The 24,416-nt window shown below is 37.5% G+C and overlaps 2 protein-coding genes across 3 annotated transcripts; both read left to right on the top strand.

Annotated features, from left to right (window-relative positions):
• Positions 1 to 4,900: 4,900 nt before the first annotated feature.
• On the top strand, positions 4,901 to 8,534 carry LOC121980944 (pectin acetylesterase 10-like). Its single transcript, XM_042533228.1, has 12 exons — positions 4,901 to 5,248; positions 6,075 to 6,157; positions 6,310 to 6,439; positions 6,513 to 6,586; positions 6,745 to 6,831; positions 6,899 to 7,023; positions 7,152 to 7,212; positions 7,366 to 7,419; positions 7,510 to 7,587; positions 7,740 to 7,845; positions 7,919 to 8,064; positions 8,144 to 8,534. The coding sequence occupies exons 1-12, from the start codon at positions 5,080 to 5,082 to the stop codon at positions 8,258 to 8,260; spliced, it is 1,230 nt and encodes a 409-aa protein (XP_042389162.1). The 5' UTR covers positions 4,901 to 5,079; the 3' UTR covers positions 8,261 to 8,534.
• Positions 8,535 to 16,477: 7,943 nt separating this feature from the next.
• Positions 16,478 to 24,073, top strand: LOC121980945 (1,4-dihydroxy-2-naphthoyl-CoA thioesterase 1-like). 2 transcript variants are annotated; one of them, XR_006111681.1, is made up of 5 exons: positions 16,478 to 16,761; positions 16,860 to 17,051; positions 17,315 to 17,451; positions 23,288 to 23,411; positions 23,935 to 24,073. XR_006111681.1 is itself a non-coding variant. In XM_042533229.1 (3 exons), the coding sequence occupies exons 1-3, from the start codon at positions 16,612 to 16,614 to the stop codon at positions 17,465 to 17,467; spliced, it is 495 nt and encodes a 164-aa protein (XP_042389163.1). In that variant the 5' UTR covers positions 16,478 to 16,611; the 3' UTR covers positions 17,468 to 17,559. The 2 variants fall into 2 exon arrangements, 1 of the variants encoding a protein (XP_042389163.1); XM_042533229.1 differs by lacking the exons at positions 23,288 to 23,411; positions 23,935 to 24,073 and having other exon boundaries at positions 17,315 to 17,559.
• The last annotated feature ends 343 nt before the right edge of the window (positions 24,074 to 24,416 follow it).

The raw sequence follows: 24,416 nt of genomic DNA on the forward strand, positions 1-24,416 counted from the left end.
ACTTTAGAAGGTGTTAAAATATAAGAAAAAAGGATCAGTAAAAAATCTCCATGTTAGGCCTGATATGAATCATATCAGGCCCATGTTAGGCTTGATATGATTCCGTATCAGGCCCAATGTGGGCCTGATACGATTTCATATAAGGTCCAATGTGGGTCTCACTCTATTAGGAATGCTCAACAATTTTAGGAACTCTTCATTTCATAATGGATGTGTCTATGATTGCTCCAACACTATGTGCCACTGGTTTGGTGCAATCAAGAATGAAAAATCCTCAAGCACATACAGGTAGAAGGAATAAGCAAATGCTTAAATTGAACAAACTATTAAGTCACAATCACTTAAGGCAGTACTCAGCCTCTTGGATGACATCAATGTAATGAAGGGCACCTTGTTTAAATTGAGTTCCTCCCCTTTGAAACTTGAGGTACTTTCTTGAAACTTTCACTCAGTTCTGGTGTCCTTTTACCTCTGCAAGCTGGGTATGGGAGGAATATCAGTACTCAAGCTTATACGATTCATATCAAGCCTAATATTTAGAGATTTTTGTTGATTCTTTGTTAGTATATTTTAACACCTTATAGATGTCAAAATAAGCAATAGATAACATATTTGAACTTCTTGCAACATCAAAAATCCACAGGAACTTAAATGGGCGCAATCGGAGCTCTTTAGGTCTATCAGTGGGTTTTGACTAAAATCCACTTATGGACCTAAAGAACTCCGATTGTGCCCATTTCAGTTCCTGTGAATTTATGATGTTGCAAGGAATTCAAATATGATATCCATTGTTTATTTTGACTTTCAGAATGTGTTAAAATATAATAAGAAAAATCAGTAAAAATCTCATACGTTAGGCCTGATATGATTCATATCAGACCCAACGTAGGCCTGATATGGAATCATATCAGGTCCAATATGGGTCTGATATGGAATTATATCATGCCAACGTTGGGCCTGATATAATTCCATATTAGGCCCAATGTTTGAAAATTTTTACTGATTCTTTCTTATTATATTTTAACACCTTCTAGAAGTCAAAATAAATAATGTATAGCATATTTAAACTCCTTACAACATCAGAAATCCATAGAAACTAAAATGGGCGCAATCAGAGCTCTCTAGGTCCATCAGTAGATTTTAGTCAAAATCTACTGATAGACCTAAAGAGTTTCGATTGCGCCCATTTCAATTCATGTGAATTTCTAATGTTGCAAGGAGTTCAAATATGTTATCTATTATTTATTTTAACATTTATAAGATGTTAAAATGTAATAAAAAATCAATAAAAAACCTCCATGTTAGGCCCACACATGAGAAGTTTTGTCGATTCCTCATTATTATAATTTTATACCTTTGTAGAAGCTGAAATAAATAATGAATCAATTCATGAGGTTACAAAGAGTTCAAATATGCTATTTATTGATTATTTTAACTTCTCCAAATATATTAAAATATTATCAAAAAATCAACTAAACTTTAAACGTCGTGGACACGATATGATTTGTATATCATGCGCATGTTATGCACGTATGAAAAAAAAAAAAAAGAAAGAGAGGATAAATAAGATTAGTTATATGCATAGAAGAGAGTAATAGTAAAAAGAGTGAGAAACAATCTAGAAAAATAAAAAATCATATTTGTCAGAATTATAAAATAGAAAATGTACTTTAAAAATATATTTTTTTAATAAATATCAAAATAAGATGCATTTTTTTTAGTAAATTCAGAAAATTAATACAACTTTTAATAAATTATCTTAAAATTTTACATTTACAGTTTTGGTAAATTTATCCCAGAAAGTATGCATGCTTTTATTTTAGTAATCACAGTGTCCTTCTGCTGCATAGATTAGATTCGCGTGCCAATTTGTATTTCTTGTTTTTTTAATCCTTTGCTCCATAGATTCGTGTGCCAATTGTATTTCGTTTTTTTTTAATCTATTCGGTTATTCGAACCGGTTAATTCCGATGTAGTGATTTAGTCCCGTAAATTTTTTTTCATCAATCGTAAAGAAAAATCCGAAAGTGCTCATGGGTCTATTTAAACCGCCAGTATTCTCATAGTCACCATTCCACCATCTCGAATTATATTTAAATATAATATCTTTATAATTATTGTTCAATTAACGGACAACAAATCCTACAAAACTATGATTAATAGATCAGATGTTGACTACTGTTGTCATGTATCTCCTCCATCATTAAGATTTGATTTGATTCGATCGAGGGATCGATTTGATTCTTCTCAATGCCATTCATCATCCATTATTTTAATTAATTTATCTTAATGAAAAACCTAAGATCCAGGACCATTTTTCAATCATTTCGACCTAATTAAAAGCTTTACAGCTATTTCTTTTGACCGACATTGAACTAGGATAGAAAAGGGGGCAAGCATCTATTTTATGTTGGGCCCTACTCGTGAAGAAGATTTTTTATTCACATCTCGCCTTCGATAGATAGTTCCTTATACGTAAGTATTTCGTTAACTATTTGATGGGAAACTTTTTCCATTAGATCTATTTATAATTTAAGTACAATTAATAGTTAAATTGTTATTTGGCATTTTGTGGCATTAATGAATCCATGTTAAGATTGGAAGGGGGGCGTTGCTATCATGGATGTGAGTTGGCTTGTTCTTCCCAAATTATTAGGGTTCTAACACTAGCTACATAGCTTTAACACATGGATGGTACACCAAACGATATAAATGAGATTTGCACATCCAACTCTTGCTTGTTACTACCTACCTGCCAACCGACCTTTCGAAAGATTGGAACCAAATTAGCGTTCAAAGTCCAAACAATGGAGCATTAATGCGATAGTAACAACTTTTTTCTAAGTTTATCATAGGATAAAATTGAGTAGTGAAAATCCTAGGGAACTTTAATTGTAAAAGATCAATTCAACAAACTGTGAAATAATTTAGGCATTTTTTTCATTTAAAAAGTTGGATATTGATATGGTATTTAACAACACTTAGGAGGTGACGTGACGGTCAAAGTTAAGAAAAGAAAGCATTCTCTAACTGGCTTTGTTATTCGCCACCATTAAGGCTCGTAGTGCCAACCTGACCGGATTATAAGCCATTTAATTAAGCCGGTCGAACATAGGAGGTTTAGTACTTTACTCTTGAACTGGGAAGTTAGCATGTCTGATCATTCAATCGTCAACCAAGTATAGGAGATGTTTGGCCCACTTCATTTTCGATTGACCTTAGGGTAGGTTGAGGTAAAGGCCAAACTCTCTATTCTATATGAATCTCTCTGTATATATCTGGTCGGTCCCATTACTAGTTAATCTTATGAGTCTTTGTATGAGATAGAAGACCTCCATGCGTATTGGACTAGTACTATAGCCGGACAGACTCATACCGCTCGATAGACCCATATATCTCGAACGTACTTTTCTTTTATGCACACAGGTGTAAAGCAGTCCTTTATAAATCCGGTTAGAATTCCATATCTTCGACTCATTTTAACTACAAATTATTATACGGACAATCAGCTGTAAGTACCGATCAAACCTTTCAGAGTACAGCTTCATTTCTCTGGGCATCCTATTACATGCCTAGCCGGATGAAAGGTCGACCGAGCCTGAGACACTTAGCTTCATACTACTTCTCAAACAGACTTCTCGCACGCCCTCTAGCAGACAATTTATTATATTGCTTCTCGAAGGGATATTCGACACGCTCAATGCATTATCTTATTTTTTCGAAAATAATATTGACAGCATTCAATACATAACCATTAGTGCAAGGACATACATATAGACGGTTGACCCTATAGGCCGACTGAGATATACTCAGTGGAGAACATAAGTAGAGAATCCTAACGCCCAGTCAGAATAACAATCGTATGCCAGAAAATATTCTTCTGAAACTTTCTTCGGGGATTATTATGTTTTCCATCAGCTGACCGCTTATGACAGTATATTTCTTATCAACGACATAAATTATAAATGACAACCTTTGATATTCTTCACCACTTTATGATTACGAAGGTTATGAGAAGTTGTATATAAATGAGGTCCTATCCATTGGCTGAATTTTTTCTGGACATCAAAAATTGATTCTTGCATGCACGTTCTCTACTGTTCTCCATTTGCCTGTCTGAAATTTCCTTTGCCAGAGATTTTTCCTAATTTTTTGGCACTGATATTTTATTTGCTCATCTCTATGTGCGCATGATCAAAAAGAAGTCTCTTCGTAAAATAAAATATTTTCTCTCAATCAACAATCTAAGTCACTGTTGCCAACGCACTATTTCTTTAATTTTCAGGCAGAATCAGATAAACATTAGGTCAGTGTTTGTCAAGTCTATCTTCAGTCAGACTTCTTTTTATATCAGTCTTATTGGACTTCTTTTAGATTGAAATTTTTTCAAGTGATTGTTGCTAGTATGATTTCTCAAAGGCTCGGCTTCTAAACGCTGAGCACCATAGGAATCTTTAAACAGATGTATGGAAATACTCATGTAAGAGGTTAAAGGAGGGGCCAAGCTGAATCTTAACGAAAAAGCCGCCCAAGTGAGATTTTGAAAAAAAAATTGAGAAAATGAAAGGTGTTGTTTGCCTTTGATGCCGAGTTACCTTTAAAAGAAAGGAAAAGGATGTCTATAATTACAAAAGGTCGAAAACTACCAACTTATTCCTAGTAAGTTGCCCGATCTAATATTAAATACTTTCTGATTTATTCTGATATTCATTAAAAATTTTATAAAGTTAAATCGATGATCCTAAATTCGATATTGCCCGATCTAATTAATTATATATATTTTTTTCTAACTGTACAAGATTAATAATATACATTATGATTGGGACGGACTAACGACGCGCTGGGGCGAACGAAATAGCCTCAAAGACAGAACATAAAGGACGCAGAGCACTGCGTTAAGCGGGCTGCTCTCTAATTAAAACGCAGACACACACTCTCTTCTTTCCACTTGTAAAACCCATTTCTTTTTGGGGGAGCCTTCTTTGGCTTTTCCTCCTCCTCCAACTTCAGATCTGCTACTCGCTCTCTTCCTTTCTTCTTCTTCTTCTTCTTCCACAGTGCGGCAGGAGGAGGGTGGCCATGGGGTTTTTGTGGGCTTCCCTGTTGCTTCTCCTGGCGAGGTGGGGGGAAGGAAGCGAGTTATGGAATGTGAGCGAGCTGGAAGCTGCAAACTATGTGATTTCCTCTGGGAGCTCTCCTTTGTTGGTGGGACTGACAACCATTCAGTCTGCTGTCGCCAAGGGAGCTGGTAATGCTCTCCTAAGCCCTCGCCTTTCTCCGATTTGCTCACTTTTATTTTTATTTTTTTCTTTATCTGATCCGTGCGCGGTGGGTTGTTATTTTTTTTTATGCGATGAGCATTCCTCATCCCGAGTCTTTCTCTCGAAATCACTTTGGCTGTGACTGCTTTCGTAAGCGCAAAGAACATTGATTTTCTTCCTGTGTGGGTGTTGGGCTTCTTTCCTAAAAGATAGCATGATTAATTCCTTTCGTCTATTTTTCTAAGACTCTGAATCCAAAGAATGTATGTTTGAAAACTTTTCTAGCGTCTCGCCTAGAAATGTTGTTTTCTTCATTGTCTGATCCGGTGGTTTATCTCTTCTTTGTCATCTGACAATTTTTTCTCCAGTCATTCGGGTTCACCTTCATCAGATGCCTTAGTTTTCTCCTCAAGACATAATTCTTAAGTCAAATTTGCTTGTACTTCTCAACATATTTTCATTTTTCATCTGTGAAATCAAATACTCGCTGACTAATGAAAAGAAAGAAAAGAAAATTCTACGTTTACTGAGATTTGCATAACATAACACTGTCAATCATAGCCTGTATATATTCTTTAGGTATTAATGTCGGAGTTTTAGACTAACAATAGAATTAGGAAAACATGTTGAAAAACTTAGAATTGTACTGACTGTGAACTGATCATAGAAATTTTTGTCCGGTTCAATTTCCTTGATCAATACATTTGCTTGCATTATATTTTCTTTGTAATAAGATCAATGTGATGCACACTAGCCCGTTATTTTGAGGGGCGACTGATTAGCTCCTGGTTTCTGTATTACTTACGAATCCAGTATGCTTGGATGGGAGCCCACCTGGTTACCACCTTCATCGTGGCTACGGATCTGGAGCAAACAACTGGATCATCAATTTAGAGGTGATTTACAAAATCTGGAGATTGACTTGATTTCTGAAGATGCTTCAGTTAAATGCACACTTTGTATTATCTCTGCCGTATTTCACTTTTTTCACTATCCAATCTTCAATCTGAATGCTACTGATCGTGAGCGCTTCAACTTGCTTACTCAGGGAGGAGGCTGGTGTAATGACATCCGATCATGCGTTTATCGAAAGATGAGCCACCATGGTTCATCATACCACATGGAGAGCCAGATGCAATTTACTGGAATACTCAGTGACAAACCTAATGAAAATCCAGGTTCACCTTGGACTCCTTTTCTCTACAAGTGAATTTTAGCCTTTCTTATGCACTCATGATCTGTTCCTTGTAGACTTCTACAACTGGAACAGAGTCAAGATTCGCTATTGTGATGGTGCATCATTTATGGGCGAAGGCTATAACAAGGTTTGCTAAATGGTTATTTCACTATCTTACCCACTTCACAAAAAAAAAAAAAAAAAGTAAACAAAATAATGTGAAGCTGAATGCCTTCATTCATTACATTTTCTTACCTCACATAAAAACAAGAATTATAGTCATGGATGTGTTGTTTTATGGTTTAGGCTGCTGGCCTTTACTTCCGGGGGCAACGTATTTGGTTAGCTGCTATGGAAGAACTAATGTCACTTGGAATGCGCCATGCTAGCCAGGTTTGTTTATGATTCCACAACACATCTTCAATCATTCCTATATTTAGCTCTCATACTCTACTTCCAGGCCCTCCTTTCTGGATGTTCCGCGGGTGGTCTAGCAACCATACTACACTGTGATGAATTCCGAGAATTATTTCCAGGATATACAAGAGTCAAGTGCCTGGCTGATGCTGGCATGTTTCTTGATGTGTAAGGTTTACTGTTAATTTTAAGGATCCGTCGATGCTGCTATACTGTCTTGGATACAAATGGATTCCCTTTCAATTTTTTGCTGAATTACCATCATGTAAAATCTAAGTTATTTATACACATTACAGTGCAGATGTAGCTGGTGGTGAGACCATGAGGTCCTACTTTAGAAGTGTAGTGAAGTTGCAGGTAAACATATATTTCCATATTATTTTTGCCAACTAAGACTTATGTTCTGTTGGTTGAGATACACCATGCATATTGGTCATTTGCTGTTTGTTTTAATCACGAAACCTCAAAATTTCACTTAACCATTCTTACCATAAAATTCTATCAATCAAGGGTGTCTGGAGGAATTTGCCAAGAACATGCACTGCTCGCATGGATGCAATTTCGGTGATGTTGCGTTTGACACAACTATTTATTTGATGGAGAATAAAGATGTGAATTTCTTATGCTCAAACTCTCTTCCTCTGTCTTTTGCAGTGTTTCTTCCCAGAAAATATTGTTTCAAATATTCAGACTCCATTATTTGTGTTGAACGCTGCATATGATGTGTGGCAGGTCACTTTCTTTTCTTTGTGATTTTATTTTATTTTTTCACTCGGCTTTGCATACAATCACAGTTAGGCATATTGCCGATCCTTAGATAGTGACAGATTCTTATAATTTTGATCTGCCTGTTTTTCTGACAAATCGCCTTCTTGGATTTCCAGTTACAGCAAAGTTTAGCTCCCAAAACAGCTGATCCTAATGGTTATTGGAGAGAATGCAAAATGAACCATGCAAATTGCAATGGATATCAAATGCAATTCTTGCAAGGTTCCATCACTTCATTCACCCTTACATTAGCTTGATAATCAATGCAACATTCAATATTGTTGTGCAAATGCAGGGTTTAGAAATCGAATGATAAATGCAGTCAGAGACTTCTCCGGGTCGGGGAAAAATGGCTTGTTCTTGAATTCTTGTTTCGCTCACTGTCAAAGCGAGAGGCAGGATACATGGTATGCGAGTAATTCCCCGCTTCTTGGACACAAGGTATATTCACCTACCCACATCTGGAACCGTTCTCATGAATATGAATCATCTGATACCGTTGGAAATGTTTGATACGCAGAGAATCGCCACCGATGTGGGAGACTGGTTCTTTGAACGGGGCCAAGTGATCGCAGTAGACTGCTCATACCCCTGTGACAATACCTGTCATCATATTGTTTTCAGGGGGAGTATCTGAATGATTTGTTTTCAATTTCTTCCTCTATTCATTGTGGTCGTTGCCATCTTCATTGGCTAATTTGTCAATGTCGGGAAGCAGCATAACACAGAGAATAACAGACGATGCGCAAGTGCCTCACTTGCTAGTGATTCAGAGACAAGGCGATACAGTTTGCCTAAGACACACCGTATCCCCTTATAAAATTAATCAGACATTCGATGTTCTCTATCATTTATGCAAAGAAAATTGTCATTAATTTGACTGTTATAATTTTAATGTTATTTATGATTCAGATGAGCGTGTCAGACGTCTTTAAAGTTAGGTTGATATTATTGACCAATACGCCGAAGGTCGTAATGTGTGTGTTGAATAAGTGAATGGAAAAAAAATGGAAGAGAAAAGAAGTCCTATTGTGTATGGGATTTTAGTCTTATATTAGAAGTTTCAAGATATTTTTATTGGTTTATATTGATTCATATATATTGAGCGATTAGTGTAGAGGACACTCAACTTATGCTGATTGGAGATCCCAAGTAGATGGCAACTCTAGAGCTTCTCACAGAACTAGAAGTCTTGGGTGAGATTTGTTAACTTATCTATCCTATACTTGACTCAATTGCTGAATGAATTAAATCAAATATCATCATCTCAAGAAGAGGACTCTTTTTTGATATAAATTCTCAATTCCTAATAACATTACTTTGATATGTAAAATACAAATATCGAAAAAATAATAAAAATTCGGACAAAGGCCCTAGATCTATTTATTTTTATTTCGACGCAAACAGACAAAATTCTATGAATTTTTCTTTGTTATTTTTGTGAGGTTCAAGTCTGACGGGAATAATATTCTACGACTAACAACTCATTTATTTTCAAACCATTCCATTTACTATCTACTATTTGATTTACTACTCCTTTATATTGGAATGAGTCAAAAGTCAAATGTTTTGGCAATTTCTCATGAGGGGATAAAGAAATATAATTTTTAATTAGAGTTTTCGATCTTTGTTTTGTTAGAGTGTATACTAAAAGTCTAGTCTTTGTAAACATTTGTTTTGAAATAAAGAATCACATTGGTCAAAAATGTCTACATTTATGCTAAGTGTAGTTGTTCAATTAATTTATATTGTAGATAACATGGTGTGTGATGTCACATGCAGAAGATCATGTTATCGGTTCTTTATAAATTATAAACAGGAGCTCGCAACTAAGATGGAAAGGAACAAACCATTAAAATAGTCGTAGTGTAATTAAGTATTAGTTTACCTTGACTAATAAATTACACTAGTACACTCTAAGTATATTGAGCAGGACCATTTAAGGTAAGTTCTTTTTATACTGACTTAATAAAAGAACAAGACATTAATTATTATGGAAGTATGTGCTCTTAATCTTAATATAATAACAAGCACATATATTTAGTATTTATTTATTTAACTTATCAAAGGGTGAGATTTAACTCAATAAATCAAAAAGCCCGATAAGTTGGGAAATGATATTACTTATAGTGTGTGTTATTGATTATAGAAGGAAACTGTGTCCTAGTAATCTACGTTGATAATGCCCCCAAGAGAAGCTCATAAGGATTGTCATGTTAAACCCTGCAGGTGGACTTAGTCCGACATGACGATAAGGTTGAGTGGTACTGTTGGAGCAATCTAGGTGCCCTAAGTTTTGATGTTTGGGCAAAGGTTTAAGTTAGGTTTATTGTTGTATTTGATATGCATTGTGAGTGTGCAGGATATAGGTACAACAAGAAAAGTCCAAGGGTGAGTCTTGGCGGTGTAAGTCCAATCATGTAGTCTTGGCAACGTAAGTCCAAGTGTGATCTTGGCAAAGGAGGAAAGTCCAAGGATGAGTCTTGGCGATGTAAGTCCAAGTGTGTAGTCTTGGCAACGTAAGTCCAAGTGTGATCTTGGCAAAGGAGGAAAGTCCAAGGATGAGTCTTGGCGGTGTAAGTCCAAGCATGTAGTCTTGGCAACGTAAGTCCAAGTGTGACTTGGCAATGGATGAAGTCCCGGAGGCGCGACCTCTTGGCAAAGGAAGACCCGACAACAATGACAAAGCCGATGGAAGCTCCAGAAGGCAAGACGTGAAGGATGGGGAGGCATCCGAGGGACGCAAGGCTGATGGAGGAGGCTAGAAGGCTAGGTCTAGGTTGGTCGGGCGAGAACGAGTGCTGAGTGAATGTACTCGAGGTAAAATCCTAGAATTAGAGTTTACTGTAGCGTACTGTAGCAGTACTGTAGCAGTCGACTGATGCACTGTAGCAGAGCCGTTGAGATAGTCATTGGGCTGGCACCAGTCGACTGGTGCAAGGACCAGTCGACTGGTAACGGGCAAATCAGGTTCTGATTTGTTCCAAGCTCTATAAGAAGGAGTTTGGTATGGCCGGCCAAGGCGACGAAATTAGACTTGGTTAAAGCCTAATTAGTAGTCACCAAAGTGCTCAAGGATCTCTTGTGTCCAAGTGATCTTGGTTGGAGTTGTGGTGAGGTTTCTCCACCCACAAGGAGGTTGAGCTAGCCGGAGTTTGCCGGGGACTAATCCACCGACGGATTGAGGGATCGTCCACCTTACGGACACGCCGTGGAGTAGGAGCAAGTTATCTCCGAACCACGTAAACACCTTGTGTTAGGGTTTGTGTTTGGTTTGTTGTCTTCTTCTTTCTTGTTTTAGGTTAACTTTCGTTTTGTTAGTTTGTTTTTGTATTCCGCTGTGCACTAACATTATAGGAAGTAAAGTTTTGGGTGAGACGCTATTCACCCCCCCTCTAGCGGACGTCAAGGTCCCAACAGGTACTACTCTTGGAGTAAGATATTAATTGAAGTGAGTTGTCAGTAACTCATTTAATTAGTGGACATTCGACTTCTTAAACACAGGGAGATTAACACACTCATAATAAGAAGGAACCCAAAATATAATTTGGGATTGGTGCGATAGTTCAATAATAATTCTTTAGTGGTATGAATTATTATTGATGAAATAAAGTTGGGTGTTCGGGGCGAACACAGGAAGCTTAATTTCATCGGGAGACAAAAATCAATTCCTCCTCCCGGTCCCTATCGTAACCTCTTATTTATAAAGTATTATACCCACATATACCCACCTTTATACCTATCCTAAGGTGGCCGACCAAGCAAGCTTGGAACCCAAGCTTGGGTCGGCCAAGCAAATAGGATGAGCAAGTTGTGTGGCCGGCCACATCAAATTAAAAGGATTCTAATTTTATTTTATTTTTTTTTATGTGGATTCCATGATTTTAAAAGAGAGTTTAAAATTATAAATCATTCCTTTTATAGCTTTCTACAAAAGATTAAGAAAAGATTTGATATCTTTCCTTATTTGTAGATTGAAAGAAAGATTTTAATTTTGAGAAAATTTTCCTTTTTTGTAAACATGTTCATGATTTAAAAGAGAGTTTTAAAATTATAAAATTTTCCTTTTATAAGTTTATACAAAAGATTAAGAAAAGATTTGATATCTTACCTTATTTGTAGATTAAGAGGAAAATTTTAATTTTAAAAGATAACTTTCCTTTTTAGAAATCATCCGCATGTTTTAATAGAGAGATTTTAATTTATAAAATTCCTTTTATAGCCAACCATGAAGGGAAAAATTATTAGAGAAATTTTTATTTTAAAATTTTCGGAAACAAATTAGGAAGTTTTAATTTTGTATTAAAACTTTCCTTGGTTGGAGCAATGAGGTGGCCGACCATGATATTTAGAAAAAGGAAATTGTTTTTAATCAATTAAAATTTTCTTTTTCATGACAAAGAAAATAAGGAATGTTTTATTTAATTTTTCCTTATTTGCCAAGACCAAGGAATATAAAAGAGGGGGTAGGGGTGTCTTCATGAGACACAAACTCTATTCTATTTTCCTCCCTCTCTTCCTTGGTGGTGGTCGGCCCTAGACTTAGCTCTTCTTCTCTTCTCTTCTTCTTTAGTGGCCGGTTTTCATCCCTCTCTTGGAGCTTTTGTTGGTGGCCGGTTCTAGCTAGGAGAAGAAGGAGAGAAAGGAGGTTTTGTTTCTAGCATCCCTTGGAGCTTGGTGGTGGTGGCCGAAACTCTTCATCCCAAAGAGAAGTGCTTGGCCAAAACTTGCAAGAAGGAAGAAGAAGGGCTTGGGTGGTTCTCATCTCGGTAGATCGTTGCCCACACAACATCCGAGATAAGAAGAGGAATACGGTAGAAGATTAAGAGGTCGTTGCATACAAAGAAAGGTACAACTAGTAATTCTTTTCCGCATCTTACTAGTTTTTCTTTGTATGAATTCCAAACACAAGAGGCTAGAGATTCTAGATTTTCGAAGTTGTGTTTCTTTTGTTTTGTTTTTCGGATTTGTGATTCAATTGTTCTTTTTGGTTAAACCTAGAGTTATATAAGGAAATTAAATATTAGATTTCTTTAAAAGGCTTTGTCTAGGCGGTGGTGGATGATCTCATACCCAAGAAGGACTAGTGCCTCGCCATGCAGTTCTGGAAGCCAATTTTAGAAATTAATATTTAATTAAATTTATAACATAGGTGGATTTAGATTAATAATGTTAAGCATCGTTTGCGATCCAAGTCTAAACCATTAAGAACAGATAAGTTAAATTTGGAATCAATAATTTTAAGTTCCGTTTGTGATTCCGAATTTAATTTCTAAAGAACACAATAGGTTGTTAGGAAAGGTTCAGGACTTGTACAAATTTTTGTATAGTGGAATCGGTACGATCTTCCTAGGACCAACCAACATGTTTATCCTTCGTAGTAATAATATCTCTCGGTTTACAACGATAATTTGGTACATCCACTATACCACCATTAACTAAAATATGTCTATGGTTAACTAATTGCCTGGCTTCAGGAATCGTCGAAGCTATACCCAATCGGAAAGGATATTATCCAAACGCATCTCAAGTAATTGTAGTAAAACCTGACCTGTTGACCCTTTGGTTTTTCCAACAATATGCACATATTTAAGTAATTGTCGCTCTGTCAGACCATAATGAAGCCGCAATTTCTGTTTTTCTTCTAGACAAATACGATATTGTGATATTTTACCAGAACGCAATTGGTTTTTAGGATCACTTCTGGAACTAGGTCTTTTACTAGTTAGTCCCGGTAAAGTCCCCAGACGACGTATTTTTTTGAAACAAGGTCCTCGGTAACGAGACATAAAGACTCCTTTTTTAATAGGTGATCTCAGCATTTAATGTGTATCCCAAATCGTATGATGAAGTACCACATGAGTGGATATATAGGAATCCAAATCCGTTGAATCACTCATGTTATGATCTTCTACATCCTAGGTCTCCCCGTTCCGTCATCTGGCTTATGTTCTTCATGTAGCATTCAGACCGAATGACTCTATGAAATTACGTCGATACTTCCACATATTATGGGTAACATAGGAGACATCTTTCTTTTCCCCCGGGAGTATCTTAATTACCACTGCTTAACTTTCAATTCGCCTCTGACCATCAAATTAAATATGAATAACTCGTCCTCCTCTCTTTGAAACAAGGGGTGCTTCTGGTTCTGTGCATGCTTCAAACAATTTTATCTTCTCCATATTACCATATACCTAGAGTCAATACTTTTCTATAATAAACTACTGAACTCAATCACTTGCTGTCGTTACTCAATAATTTTCTGTTGAGGTCTATCCCGTAGAGGTGCTCAAATTGGATCAGTGATCGATTTCTAGGTTTCGTCGTAAACCTAATTGGTTACTTCCAATTACGTAAATTAATAGTTCAAACCACACTCAAAGGTAGGGCATTTCCCATTAATATAGAAACTTCTGTACCATAAACAATGATATCTCCAATTATATCCCCTCTGGAATGTAGAATATATCTCTTCTCACCATCCCCCATAGTGTATGAGACAAATATATGCATTTCGATTAGGGTTATATTCTATGGTTATGATTCTACCAGATATGCCTTTTTCATTCTGTCAAAAATCGATTTTATGGTATAGACCCGAAATTTTATGAACAATGTGGGGTGGAATTTGTTGATTCTCGGATATGAAGATATCAAATGAGATATATAAAACTTGCATGTCCAATGACTCATGTGTGGTATTTAAAAGGTCTTCCTAGTTATATTGCGAATCTTTTAGATAAACCCCTTAAGGAGTTAGAAGGCTTGGTATACTGTGATGTGTGATTTGATCAAAATTTGCGTTTTACAGATTTGGACTGAGAAACTGTCATCCCGCTCAATCCGATTGGGATGCCCCCGACTCTAACATGTATTTTTTGAGAAGTAGAAGTACGTAACATGAAACTCAGAATTATAGGTGCATACAATACTTCCAAATGAAAGGGGAATTAATCCATGGTCGACTTCGTATAAATAAGAATTTATAATTCTACCTATACCTTGTGAAAAAAAGACTTTTTTTTGTGGAATCAATTATTTCATTTATTTATAGCATAGCGAGATTGCATTTAAGCAAGCAAATATAACATGATTACAAAAGTCTATTTATCGCATATACGAGTCCCAAAGTATTCTTTTAAGGAGATTCATCATTTAACGAGAAGTAGACTACTAAAAAATCTCATATTTTCATTTTATCCAATTTTATCATAAGTAATTCTTAAAATGAAAGTAACAAAAAGAAGAATGAATCGTTGGTCCTTAGTGGGAATTTGAGTAAAGAGTTCTTTGTTTGTAGGGGTTTTCAAACAAACTATTAAAATAAGAAACAATTCCCTTTTTTAAGGTAACTACTTGAGCCGGATGAAAGGAAACTTTCACGTCCGATTTTAAAGGAGGGAATCCAACCCTACAGGAACCTATTTCGATTTTTCTTTTGCTAGGCTCATAGTTAAAAAACCTACTTTCTTACGATTACGAGGTTTATTCGAATATGAAATCCAATCCCGAAAATACAGCATACCACTTTTGTTTACTACCCAAGTCTTCGAGACATTTCAAAATCGAGAAATCTCTACAGGAGCATGTGTTATCATAGAACAATCAGCCGATTCAGATTTGAGAATTATTAGAAGTAACTCATTGGTAGAATGGAAGGAGTTAGCTAGGAGGACACCCAATCTATGCTGACTGGATATTCCAAGAACTAAGTTTAATGGGACAACTAATCTGCACTGACTAGACACTGTGGGGAATAACCCAATGAAACAGTGACTAGACCAGGATAAGCCGATGGACTTTTAATGATCAAGAAAAGTAGATGACAACTCTTGAGAGATCACCTATGTGAGCAAGAAGTGGGGCTGCTTCGAAGAGAATTGTAGGCACAATTCTTAGAGCTTCTCACAGAACCAGACGTGTTCATGGCCAAGAACGAACATACTCATGAGAACTGAGTTGTATCAGGGAGAGTTTTGGGTGAGATTTGTCACTGTCTTACATAGACGGTAATATAGTTCAAGAATATCATGTCTACTATCAGCCAGTAAGCAACCAAATCTTCACAAGAGAAGGTTCAAAGGGTAAAACCTACCTATCCTATACTTGACTCAACTGCTGAATGTTATCACTTATCCTATCTCCATTCATGTGGGGGATTGTTGAATAAGTGAATGGAGAAGAAATGGAAGAGGAAAGATGCTCCATTGTGAATGAGACTTTAGTCCCACATTGAAAGTTTCAAGGTATTTTTGTTGGCTTATATTGATTCATATACATTGAGGATGTGAACAAATACATGGGGAGAAGATCTCTCTCACGCACAGGTGCGCAGGGGGTACAAATTCAGGGCTTGGATTACACTGAACCAAGTTGACTTGTGAACGAGCGCGCCCCACATTTACTGCTATGAATCGGATGCATTAAATTCGAGCAGTGCTTGGTCCACCTCAGTTGGAGGTGGGCGACTCGCATGCCTCGGTCAGCTTGTCCGGTCGATTTCTTTGTCATATCGATAGGCTTCTCTGCCTCGGTCAGCTTGCTCGGTCGATTTCTTTATCATATCGACAGACTTCTCTGCCCGGTCGACCAGTCTCTTTGACAACTCGACTTGTCTGGCCTTCTCATGTTAGATTTGTCTATCTCGTCTGACTTGGATAAAAATCATCCTATGCTAATTTGAGATCATCTGTTGAGGTTAATTCAACTATAAAATTTAAATTTTATGTAATTTTTAAATTCAACTAAATTTAAATTTTATGTAATTTTTAAATTCAACTAAATTGCTTAAAATATCCGACAATTGTTTGTATTGCAACAGCATATATGTACGTGCTGTTCTTTTCTGAAATCTGAACCCCTTAATTCAATCGGCTGATCTAAAAGTCATAGCTAGGTTTAGAATTCCGATAAGGTAGCAAGAAGAGTAGAGGTGAACTGCGTGCCGAAGATTGAGCTCGGAGCCGTGTAATATCGACGGGAAACATGGCCGGTGCGACGCCAAGCAGCAGCTCCTGTCTGCCGCCGCCAGCTGCGCTCGTCGACCGCACCCTCCACGCCCTCGGCTTCCGTTTCACGCACATCTCGCCGGGAAAAGTCGCCGGCCGGCTCAAGGTCACCGAGACATGTTGCCAGGTCCGCAGAAGCAGAACGAACTGTTCCTGATCCCAAACTTTTGCTTATCTTCTTTCTAAAATTCCTAAGCTAAGCTGCTGGCCTGTTTGGTTCGTTAGCCGTTCAACTTGCTGAACGGCGGAGTGTCGGCTCTGGTGGCGGAGTCGTTGGCGAGTTTGGGTGCATACGTGGCGTCGGATTTCCGGCAAGTGGCGGGCGTGCAGCTCTCCACCAACCATGTCAAGGCGGCTCTGCTAGGGGAAGAGGTGGAGGCGGAAGCATGCCCAATCCATGTCGGCAGGACAATCCAAGTAAGTAATAAATAAGCTGGTTCGATCTCCTCTTGAGAATTTACTACTAGAGTTTGCATGCAGCAGCCTTTCCAAGCTGCGATCTGTAAATTGAGACTTGGATTAATTAGTTGCGGAGATTTCAACTAAATCCTTCTTCCTCGTCCCTTCCCTCTTTAGTCTCATATGTTAGTGAAAGTGAAGTAGAGACGAATAACTAACTATTTATTTATTTATTATTATTTTTTTGTGTGTTTTGTGATTTCGTTGTTTGTTGTTGGAAGGTTTGGGAGGTGCAGATACGGAAGATGGACTCCTCGACCTCAGGGAGAAATGTATTAGTCTCATCTTCAAAGGTCACCATCTTATGCAATCGGCAAACTTCCCAGGCGCACAAGGATTATGAAGACACTATCAAGAAGTATGCAAAGCTGTAATTTTCTTCTTTCTTGTTTAGACAAGCATCACTTGATTTGGGGTTCTGGCTGGAATATTCTGGTTTCAGTGTGATCAGTTGATTATCTTGAAACCTTTCTCTTCGCTGATGCACAAACCTAATTTGTTTATCAGCTATGGAATAAAAAGAGGCTGTGCCCAGCAATAAACAAAAAGAGTTAAACAATATATAACTTCACATAGAAAACAATGCTTTGAGACTGAAAAATTAGAGAATTAGTTTCCTCCATTTCATATGGGAACTACTGCTGCATTTTATGCGCACAATCCAGAAGGGAGACAAACCATCTGTCAGAGACGCAAGTTCTGATTTTTTCTAATATTACCTTACCTGAAGATAATGCAGAAGTGGTTCGACTTATGAGAGAATGATCTTAGCAAAAGTAGCAAGTGAAAATTTCAAGAAATCAGTCAGCAGTCTAGAGAAGATCTCTGTCTATACATACACACAGAATGGTGATGCTAGTTTTATCAAGATGAGTCCTGTTCCTGCCAAACTGACGGTGCTGGAAGTCGAAACGTTCTTCGAGTATCCTCCTTTTGGTAGGTTCGCTGTGAGAGACATATGGCTTCTGGTGGGTGCCAATAAGTGCGTGGAGAAAAAGGATCCGACTTCATGCTTCTCCCACTGTTCCTCCTGCCATGAATGCTAGGGAGAAGGACCATGAATGAATGCTATAGACAGGGTCGAAGTCTGAGATCAACCAGAAAAAGGCAGATGATTTTGATTCTTCATTTAGGGAGCAATCTTGTATGATTCGTGAGTAAGATTGTCCCTCCTTGGGCCATCGGTACGTGGTAATTATTTGGGATAAGACAGTAATGGTCGAGGGGTTAAAATTCAGCAAAGGATTTCGCCGCCTTGGGTATAGTTTGAGATCAACCAGACAAAAGCAGATGATTTTGATTCTTCGTTTATAGAGCAATCTTGTACTATGCTTTGTAAGCAAGGCGTAATCGTCTTGTGGATCCCACTTAGGTATTTACCGCTTAGATTTCCTTGCTTTGATTGTGAGAGGCACCTTAGATGAATTATGATACACCTGGATCCGATAAAATCAGACAGTCAGAAGTCAAGAGGGTATGACAGTCAGAAGTCAAGAGGACATGATAGTCAGAAGTCAAGAGGACGTGGTAGTCAACAGTTAGGAAAAAAAGAAATAGGATCGTATGACGACGTCAACAACATGATTCTCGGTCGGATTCTCATAGACCAGGTTCCCAGATCTGAGACACCCTGGTCTAAGACAGAAGAGGCAGTCGGGATAATATCTGACCTGAATCTGACTGATCGGGTTCTCACAGCTCGATTATGTCTAGGCCTGGTTCTCTCAGCAAGTTAACTTCCGATCAGCCAACTCTCGATCAGCTCTTGGATGATCTCACCACAACTCCTGGCCCCTCAAGGTTTAGGTCAAGTATTATACCCGACAGATCATCCTGAGCTGTCATATTCATACTCGATCGGGACAGAAGGTCGGGACAGGACGTGCTACACGACAACAAGGTCAGGGAATCGTAACCGTCTGTCAGATAATAATTGTTAAATGCCAGGGAATATTTCAACGGTCGGCGGTCATCTGCGAATGGAACATTCCTTCAGTCCACAGGAGGATGCCACGTGTCCTCCATCACCCGACAGGTTCTGACACCTGACATTCTCTGACATCAGTCAGGCTCTAAAGGTATGCACTGTCATATAAAAAGGGATGCCCTCTCCCTTGTGCAGGTACGCTCTCTCGCACATTTGCACTTGTCTTCTACTTTTCTTTCTCCTTGGTACACTATTCTTTTGGAGAAAAAGTACTTGACTTGAGCGTTGGAGGGCCTGCTCCGGGGACTTTTTCCTTGGTTTCTGGCCTCTAACGTCCCGTGTACTTGTCTGAGTGTACGCAAAGTTCAAGTACCACCGGTGTAGTCATCGTCATTCATCAGCACCATGTGGGGGTCCATTCTTATAGGCGCATACAAGAACGGTGTCCCAATCGCCCCTCTATCAACGCCAGCAACAACTCATCCGACCTTCATCTGACTCAGATTTCGGACAGGATCAATTTGGCGTCGTCTGTGGGAACTTTCTTCACCTATTTTGGAAGATGAAGATGGAGGACATCGGATGGATCAACGTGACCATGACGACAGGGAAGTATGAACTGTTCAAGGAGGCCAAGAGGCGAGCGGCTTCTGAGAAACAGACCACTACTTCGCGACCGTACAAGATGTCTGCAGTTTCCAAAGACCCGACTTATGTTTCTAATAAAGGGTCCAAGAGGAAACAACCCAAGGAGTTCCCCCCGGCCTTCTATTGGGAACCTGACACTGACTATTATCACAAGGACCCGGACTGTTATAATAAGAAAGAACAACCGCAAGCCTCCATGGTCGAAAGCTCCCCGCTCAGGGACTCAAAGAAAGGGAAAGCCATAGTCCTTAGGGAGGAGCCCCGGGAAGAGCCTGATGAGTAAGTGTCTTTCTCTCTAAAGGTACTCGAGGAGAAGATACCGAAGGGGTACAAGCCCCCAGCCATCGGAGAGTATGATGGTAGCAAAGATCCGAAGGATCATCTCCGTAAGTTTCGGAACACTGCGTTGTTGTACCAATACTGCGACGCCATCAAGTGCTGAGTATTCTTGAATACTCTGTCTGGCTCGACACAGAAATGATTTCATGGATTGCTGAACGGGGTCCATCACTTGCTTTCTTGATTTTAAGACTGTTTTCCTACGCCACTTTGCCAGTAACAGGAAGTACCAGAAGACAGATCACTGTCTCTTTGCCCTCAAGTAGGGATGACAATTTTCCCCGCGGGTTTGAGGCCCCGCGGGGAAAACCCGAAATGGGGATGGAGATCCCCAATTATTCGGGGATGGGGCGGGTTCGGGGCGGGTATGGGAATACTATCCCCATTCCCGAACTTGTCCCGAATATTATTATTATTATTATTAATAAATAATAATATGATTTTTTTTAAAAAATATTAATAATAGTGTTAATATTAATATTAAAAATTTTGGAAATATTATTATTAATAATATTATTAATATTGATATTATCATTAATAATAATTATTAAATAATAATAATAATATAAATCAAATTTGGGAATAAGGCGGGGATGAGGGTGGGGATGGGGATTTGATCCCCGTAGGTTCGGGTTCGGGGAATCCCCGAACCCGAAAAAATGAGAACGGGGCGGGGATGAGAATGACAAACCCGCTCCCGCCCCGCCCCATTGTCATCCCTACCCTCAAGTAAGGTTTGTTGAGCCCTTGAGGAGCTATATTAAACGTTTCAACCAGGTGGCCCAGGACATCCCATTCGCTACCTTTGAAATACTGATAAGCTCCTTCTCTCACGGATTACTAGAGGAGGAGTTCTTCCGAGATCTCATCTGAGATCTCGTGAAGAATTTCGATAAGATGCTAGGGAAGACCGCTAGCTATATCAACATAGAAGAACCTTAGGCGGCTCGGCGGAAAGCGGACAAGACGTCTACTCCCGCCAACAAACCAGAGAAGAGGTCACCCCAACCACCAGCTCAGCCTATTTCACGCGCCCAGGATGCCCGACCACCATTCCCTCTTGGTCAGGATCCCAGGCCGGCACAACGTGTGGTAGCAGTCGAAGCCCCAAGGCCCGGTCAGTGGGAGCCCCGCTATTGCACTTACCACCGGTCCCACACTCATTCCACTCACTACTAGAAAACTAGGCTTTTGAGACAAAATTTAAGACAGTGACAAAATTCGTCTCAAATACTAAGTAATTAAGACAGTAATAATAGATGTCTCAAAATTTTATATGGAGACATTAAATTTAAGACAGTATTTAAGATTTTGTTTCAAATTCAACTAAATAAGACACTAATAAAGACGGTTAAAAATATAATTATATAAGATATTCAAATAAGATGGTAAAAAAGTATTTGTCTTAAATTATCTTGAATATGGTTCGTCGGAACGGTCACGATAATCGTTACAGACTCTACCGTTCTAGTTCTAATATCTTTTCACGGAATGGTCACGACACGGATCGAATATATATATATATAACATAGAAAAATACATCTACAAATTTAACTTAATAAAATTTTTTAATTTATAATTTGTGTTTAGATTATTGATAATTTAAAAATTATGAAAAAAAACATATTAAATATTTAATAATATACTATGTTTTGATAGGCTAGGATATATATTGAAATAAATAATAAGTTTATTATATATCTACGTTAATATAATTAAAGGTTTTAGGTTTCTATTTTAACAATTAAATTATTTACCTTTGTTATTATCTTTAAAGGGGTTAGGTTTCTTTTGTTTCTTTTGTTTCTTTCGTGCGACAAAAGAGAACACGGCGACAGCGAAGAGGGCGACGAAGGAAACGGCGATCTCCACAACAAATCTCAGGTACTTCTTTAATTCTTCTCTTTTCTCCGTCCAACCTATTAAGATTGCCTCTCTTATCGCATCCACCGACGTCGCGCGGTTGCTGCCGCTTGCGCAACCAACTCGCACCCCTGCTCCTGCGGCCTAATCCTGCCCTCCGCTATGCCGCATGATGCTTTGGTCGTGGCTCCTGCTGCGCACATGGCCATAGGAGACCCCTACTTTTCCAAGATCACAGCGCGACCACTACTGCGGCCAAAGCATCGCACGACAGGAGTTGACAGTAGTGACTCCTATTCAGCTTCCTGCTTCTAGTAGCTTGAATAATTTTCTTATATTTGATTTTAAAAATACATTGATGCCATTTCTATCAATTTCCTTTGATTTTTCAAAATTCTATCTTCGATGGATATCTTCGTTGGCACATCTTGTCTATTTGATTGATAGTTGTGCAAAATTCTGGTTGCGATTGACTTGGGCTTTCGATGGAGAAATAAGTTTCTACTATCTTTGTGGTATAGAGCTATACTTTAAGAGTGCTTAACGGTTTTATTTATTCATTCAACTAGAATTATGCTGATGGCTCTCTATTTTATGTCATGTCATTTGTCAGTTTACATCCCCGTATCTCAGTTTATATCTTGACATTGAAAATAATAACATATAACATCACAAGGATTTTGATTTAAAAAATCCACATATTCAATAAGAGGAATTTTCTCTAATGTCGCAGCCCCTTTTCCCACCAGGGAAGTGCAGGGGAGATAGAGAAAGAAGTTAATAAGAAGAGGATTTGATTAATCCTTTCTTTATGTTTCATCAAAGGGAAGAAAATCAAGAGAGAAATCTTTTCCATTCTCTCATTTGAGAGAAATAAAGAGGGGAACTCTTTTTTTGTTTCTAAATTTCTTTGAGGATAAAAAATATAAAAAATATACAGAGAGACTTGAGTCAATGAACAAATGCTGCCCTTGAATAAGAAATTTTTAATAGAAAAAAGAACACGGGTACATTTCTCACTCCTAACTTTATAGATGCAAACTAATTTTTCAAGCTCCCATATCTGAGTCTCAAAATTCATGTAAATGTCCTAGATGATCAGTGTTGTGATAGACGCCAACTCAAGAACAAGCTTTAAGCTGCAGTTTCTTTTAGTTCACAAAGAATTTCACACTGATGGGTTTCACTTATCACTACCATGCATGAAACATGGGTTGATCGTCTTATCTTCTATATATTCTTTTGGAAATAATTAAGTTTTTGTATTTTGCTCCTTGTTATCCATAACTTGAAGACTATTATGCATCTAGCTTTTAGAATTATGAACAATCATATATTGTATCCTAGTTATGTCTTTTCATGGTATATCTCTCATTACACATCTCAATTTCGAGTTGTATTGTACTTGTTTATGCAGGAGCAATACTATTCTTTGCTATTCTTGGGTTGTCTGGTTGCTTCATAACGTGTTGTGATCAAGGAGTACAGGATGATTTAGGTCAGCCATGTCGGAATATGTGTCTCTGCTGTTGCCAACCAAGGTTAGCTCCTTTTCAAGATATATTTTTTCTTTTGATGTTACTATTATGCATGCCTCTATGCAAATCTTTCAAGATATACATGTTCTTGTTATAAGGAAACACTCAAATCAACTAAAGAAAAGTCATGGCTTTGCAGATAATATTATTTCGCAAGAAAAAGGATTGGATAACCAATAAGTATATTGGTAGTTATTTTCATAAGATTTTTTTTAGTTTTATTCACAATTTTGGTTATGTAGTAGTGTACATATTTTTAAGTTGTAGATAAATTTATTTTACAGGTGCAACAACTTGAAAGGCACAAAGATATTGACAAACACATAAACCATCATTTATTATTACGAGATGAAGAAGTTTGTTTAACTTGAGGTTATTTATGTTGTATATATATATAATTGCAAGAAAGAGGATTATGTGTTAGATGATGAGATTTCTTATTGAAATGTTCTATTTATTGATTTTTTTAAACAATATATATTATAAATCATCTTTACCTCTAATAAGAGTTTTTTTTTACGTTCAGGATTCTGGTGAAGAAGGATTATAGAAGTTATCTCTAGATCACGAGGAGTTGTTCTTTAGACTTTCTTTTGTGTAACTTTCATGGGAATAGCTGTTTTTTTATTATCAAATTAATAATAGATATGTAGATATTTTTATTATTGGATGAATGTTGGATGCACTTCAATTAATGATTATAGAATTTTATATTGTGTGCATATCATTTTTAATTTATAAAAAGAGAGTTTTGCTTTTTTTTTTAAATGACAATTTAATAAATTTAATCTAAATTAATTTGTATAATAAATGTTCTTTTAAGATTATTAATTTTTGTCATAATTGTTGCATCTAACAAGTTAAAATATTAGAGACAGTAATTTATTGTCTTCACTTCTATTTGAGACAACACATTACCATCTCAATTTAGTGTCTTTAGTTTTTTCACATGATAAGACATAACATTTGAGACAAAACAATAACTGTCTTAAATACTTTTGAGACAAT

The sequence above is a fragment of the Zingiber officinale genome, chromosome 5A, assembly GCF_018446385.1.
Source record: "Zingiber officinale cultivar Zhangliang chromosome 5A, Zo_v1.1, whole genome shotgun sequence".
Taxonomy (NCBI): domain Eukaryota; kingdom Viridiplantae; phylum Streptophyta; class Magnoliopsida; order Zingiberales; family Zingiberaceae; genus Zingiber; species Zingiber officinale.

Coding starts and splice junctions, on each gene's coding strand:
- LOC121980944 (XM_042533228.1), top strand. CDS start 5,080: ATGGGGTTTTTGTGGGCTTCCCTGTTGCTTCTCCTGGCGAGGTGGGGG. Junction 5,249..6,074: donor TGCTGTCGCCAAGGGAGCTG/GTAATGCTCTCC, acceptor TTACGAATCCAG/TATGCTTGGATGGGAGCCCA. Junction 6,158..6,309: donor ACTGGATCATCAATTTAGAG/GTGATTTACAAA, acceptor TTGCTTACTCAG/GGAGGAGGCTGGTGTAATGA.
- LOC121980945 (XM_042533229.1), top strand. CDS start 16,612: ATGGCCGGTGCGACGCCAAGCAGCAGCTCCTGTCTGCCGCCGCCAGCT. Junction 16,762..16,859: donor TCACCGAGACATGTTGCCAG/GTCCGCAGAAGC, acceptor TTGGTTCGTTAG/CCGTTCAACTTGCTGAACGG. Junction 17,052..17,314: donor ATGTCGGCAGGACAATCCAA/GTAAGTAATAAA, acceptor TGTTGTTGGAAG/GTTTGGGAGGTGCAGATACG.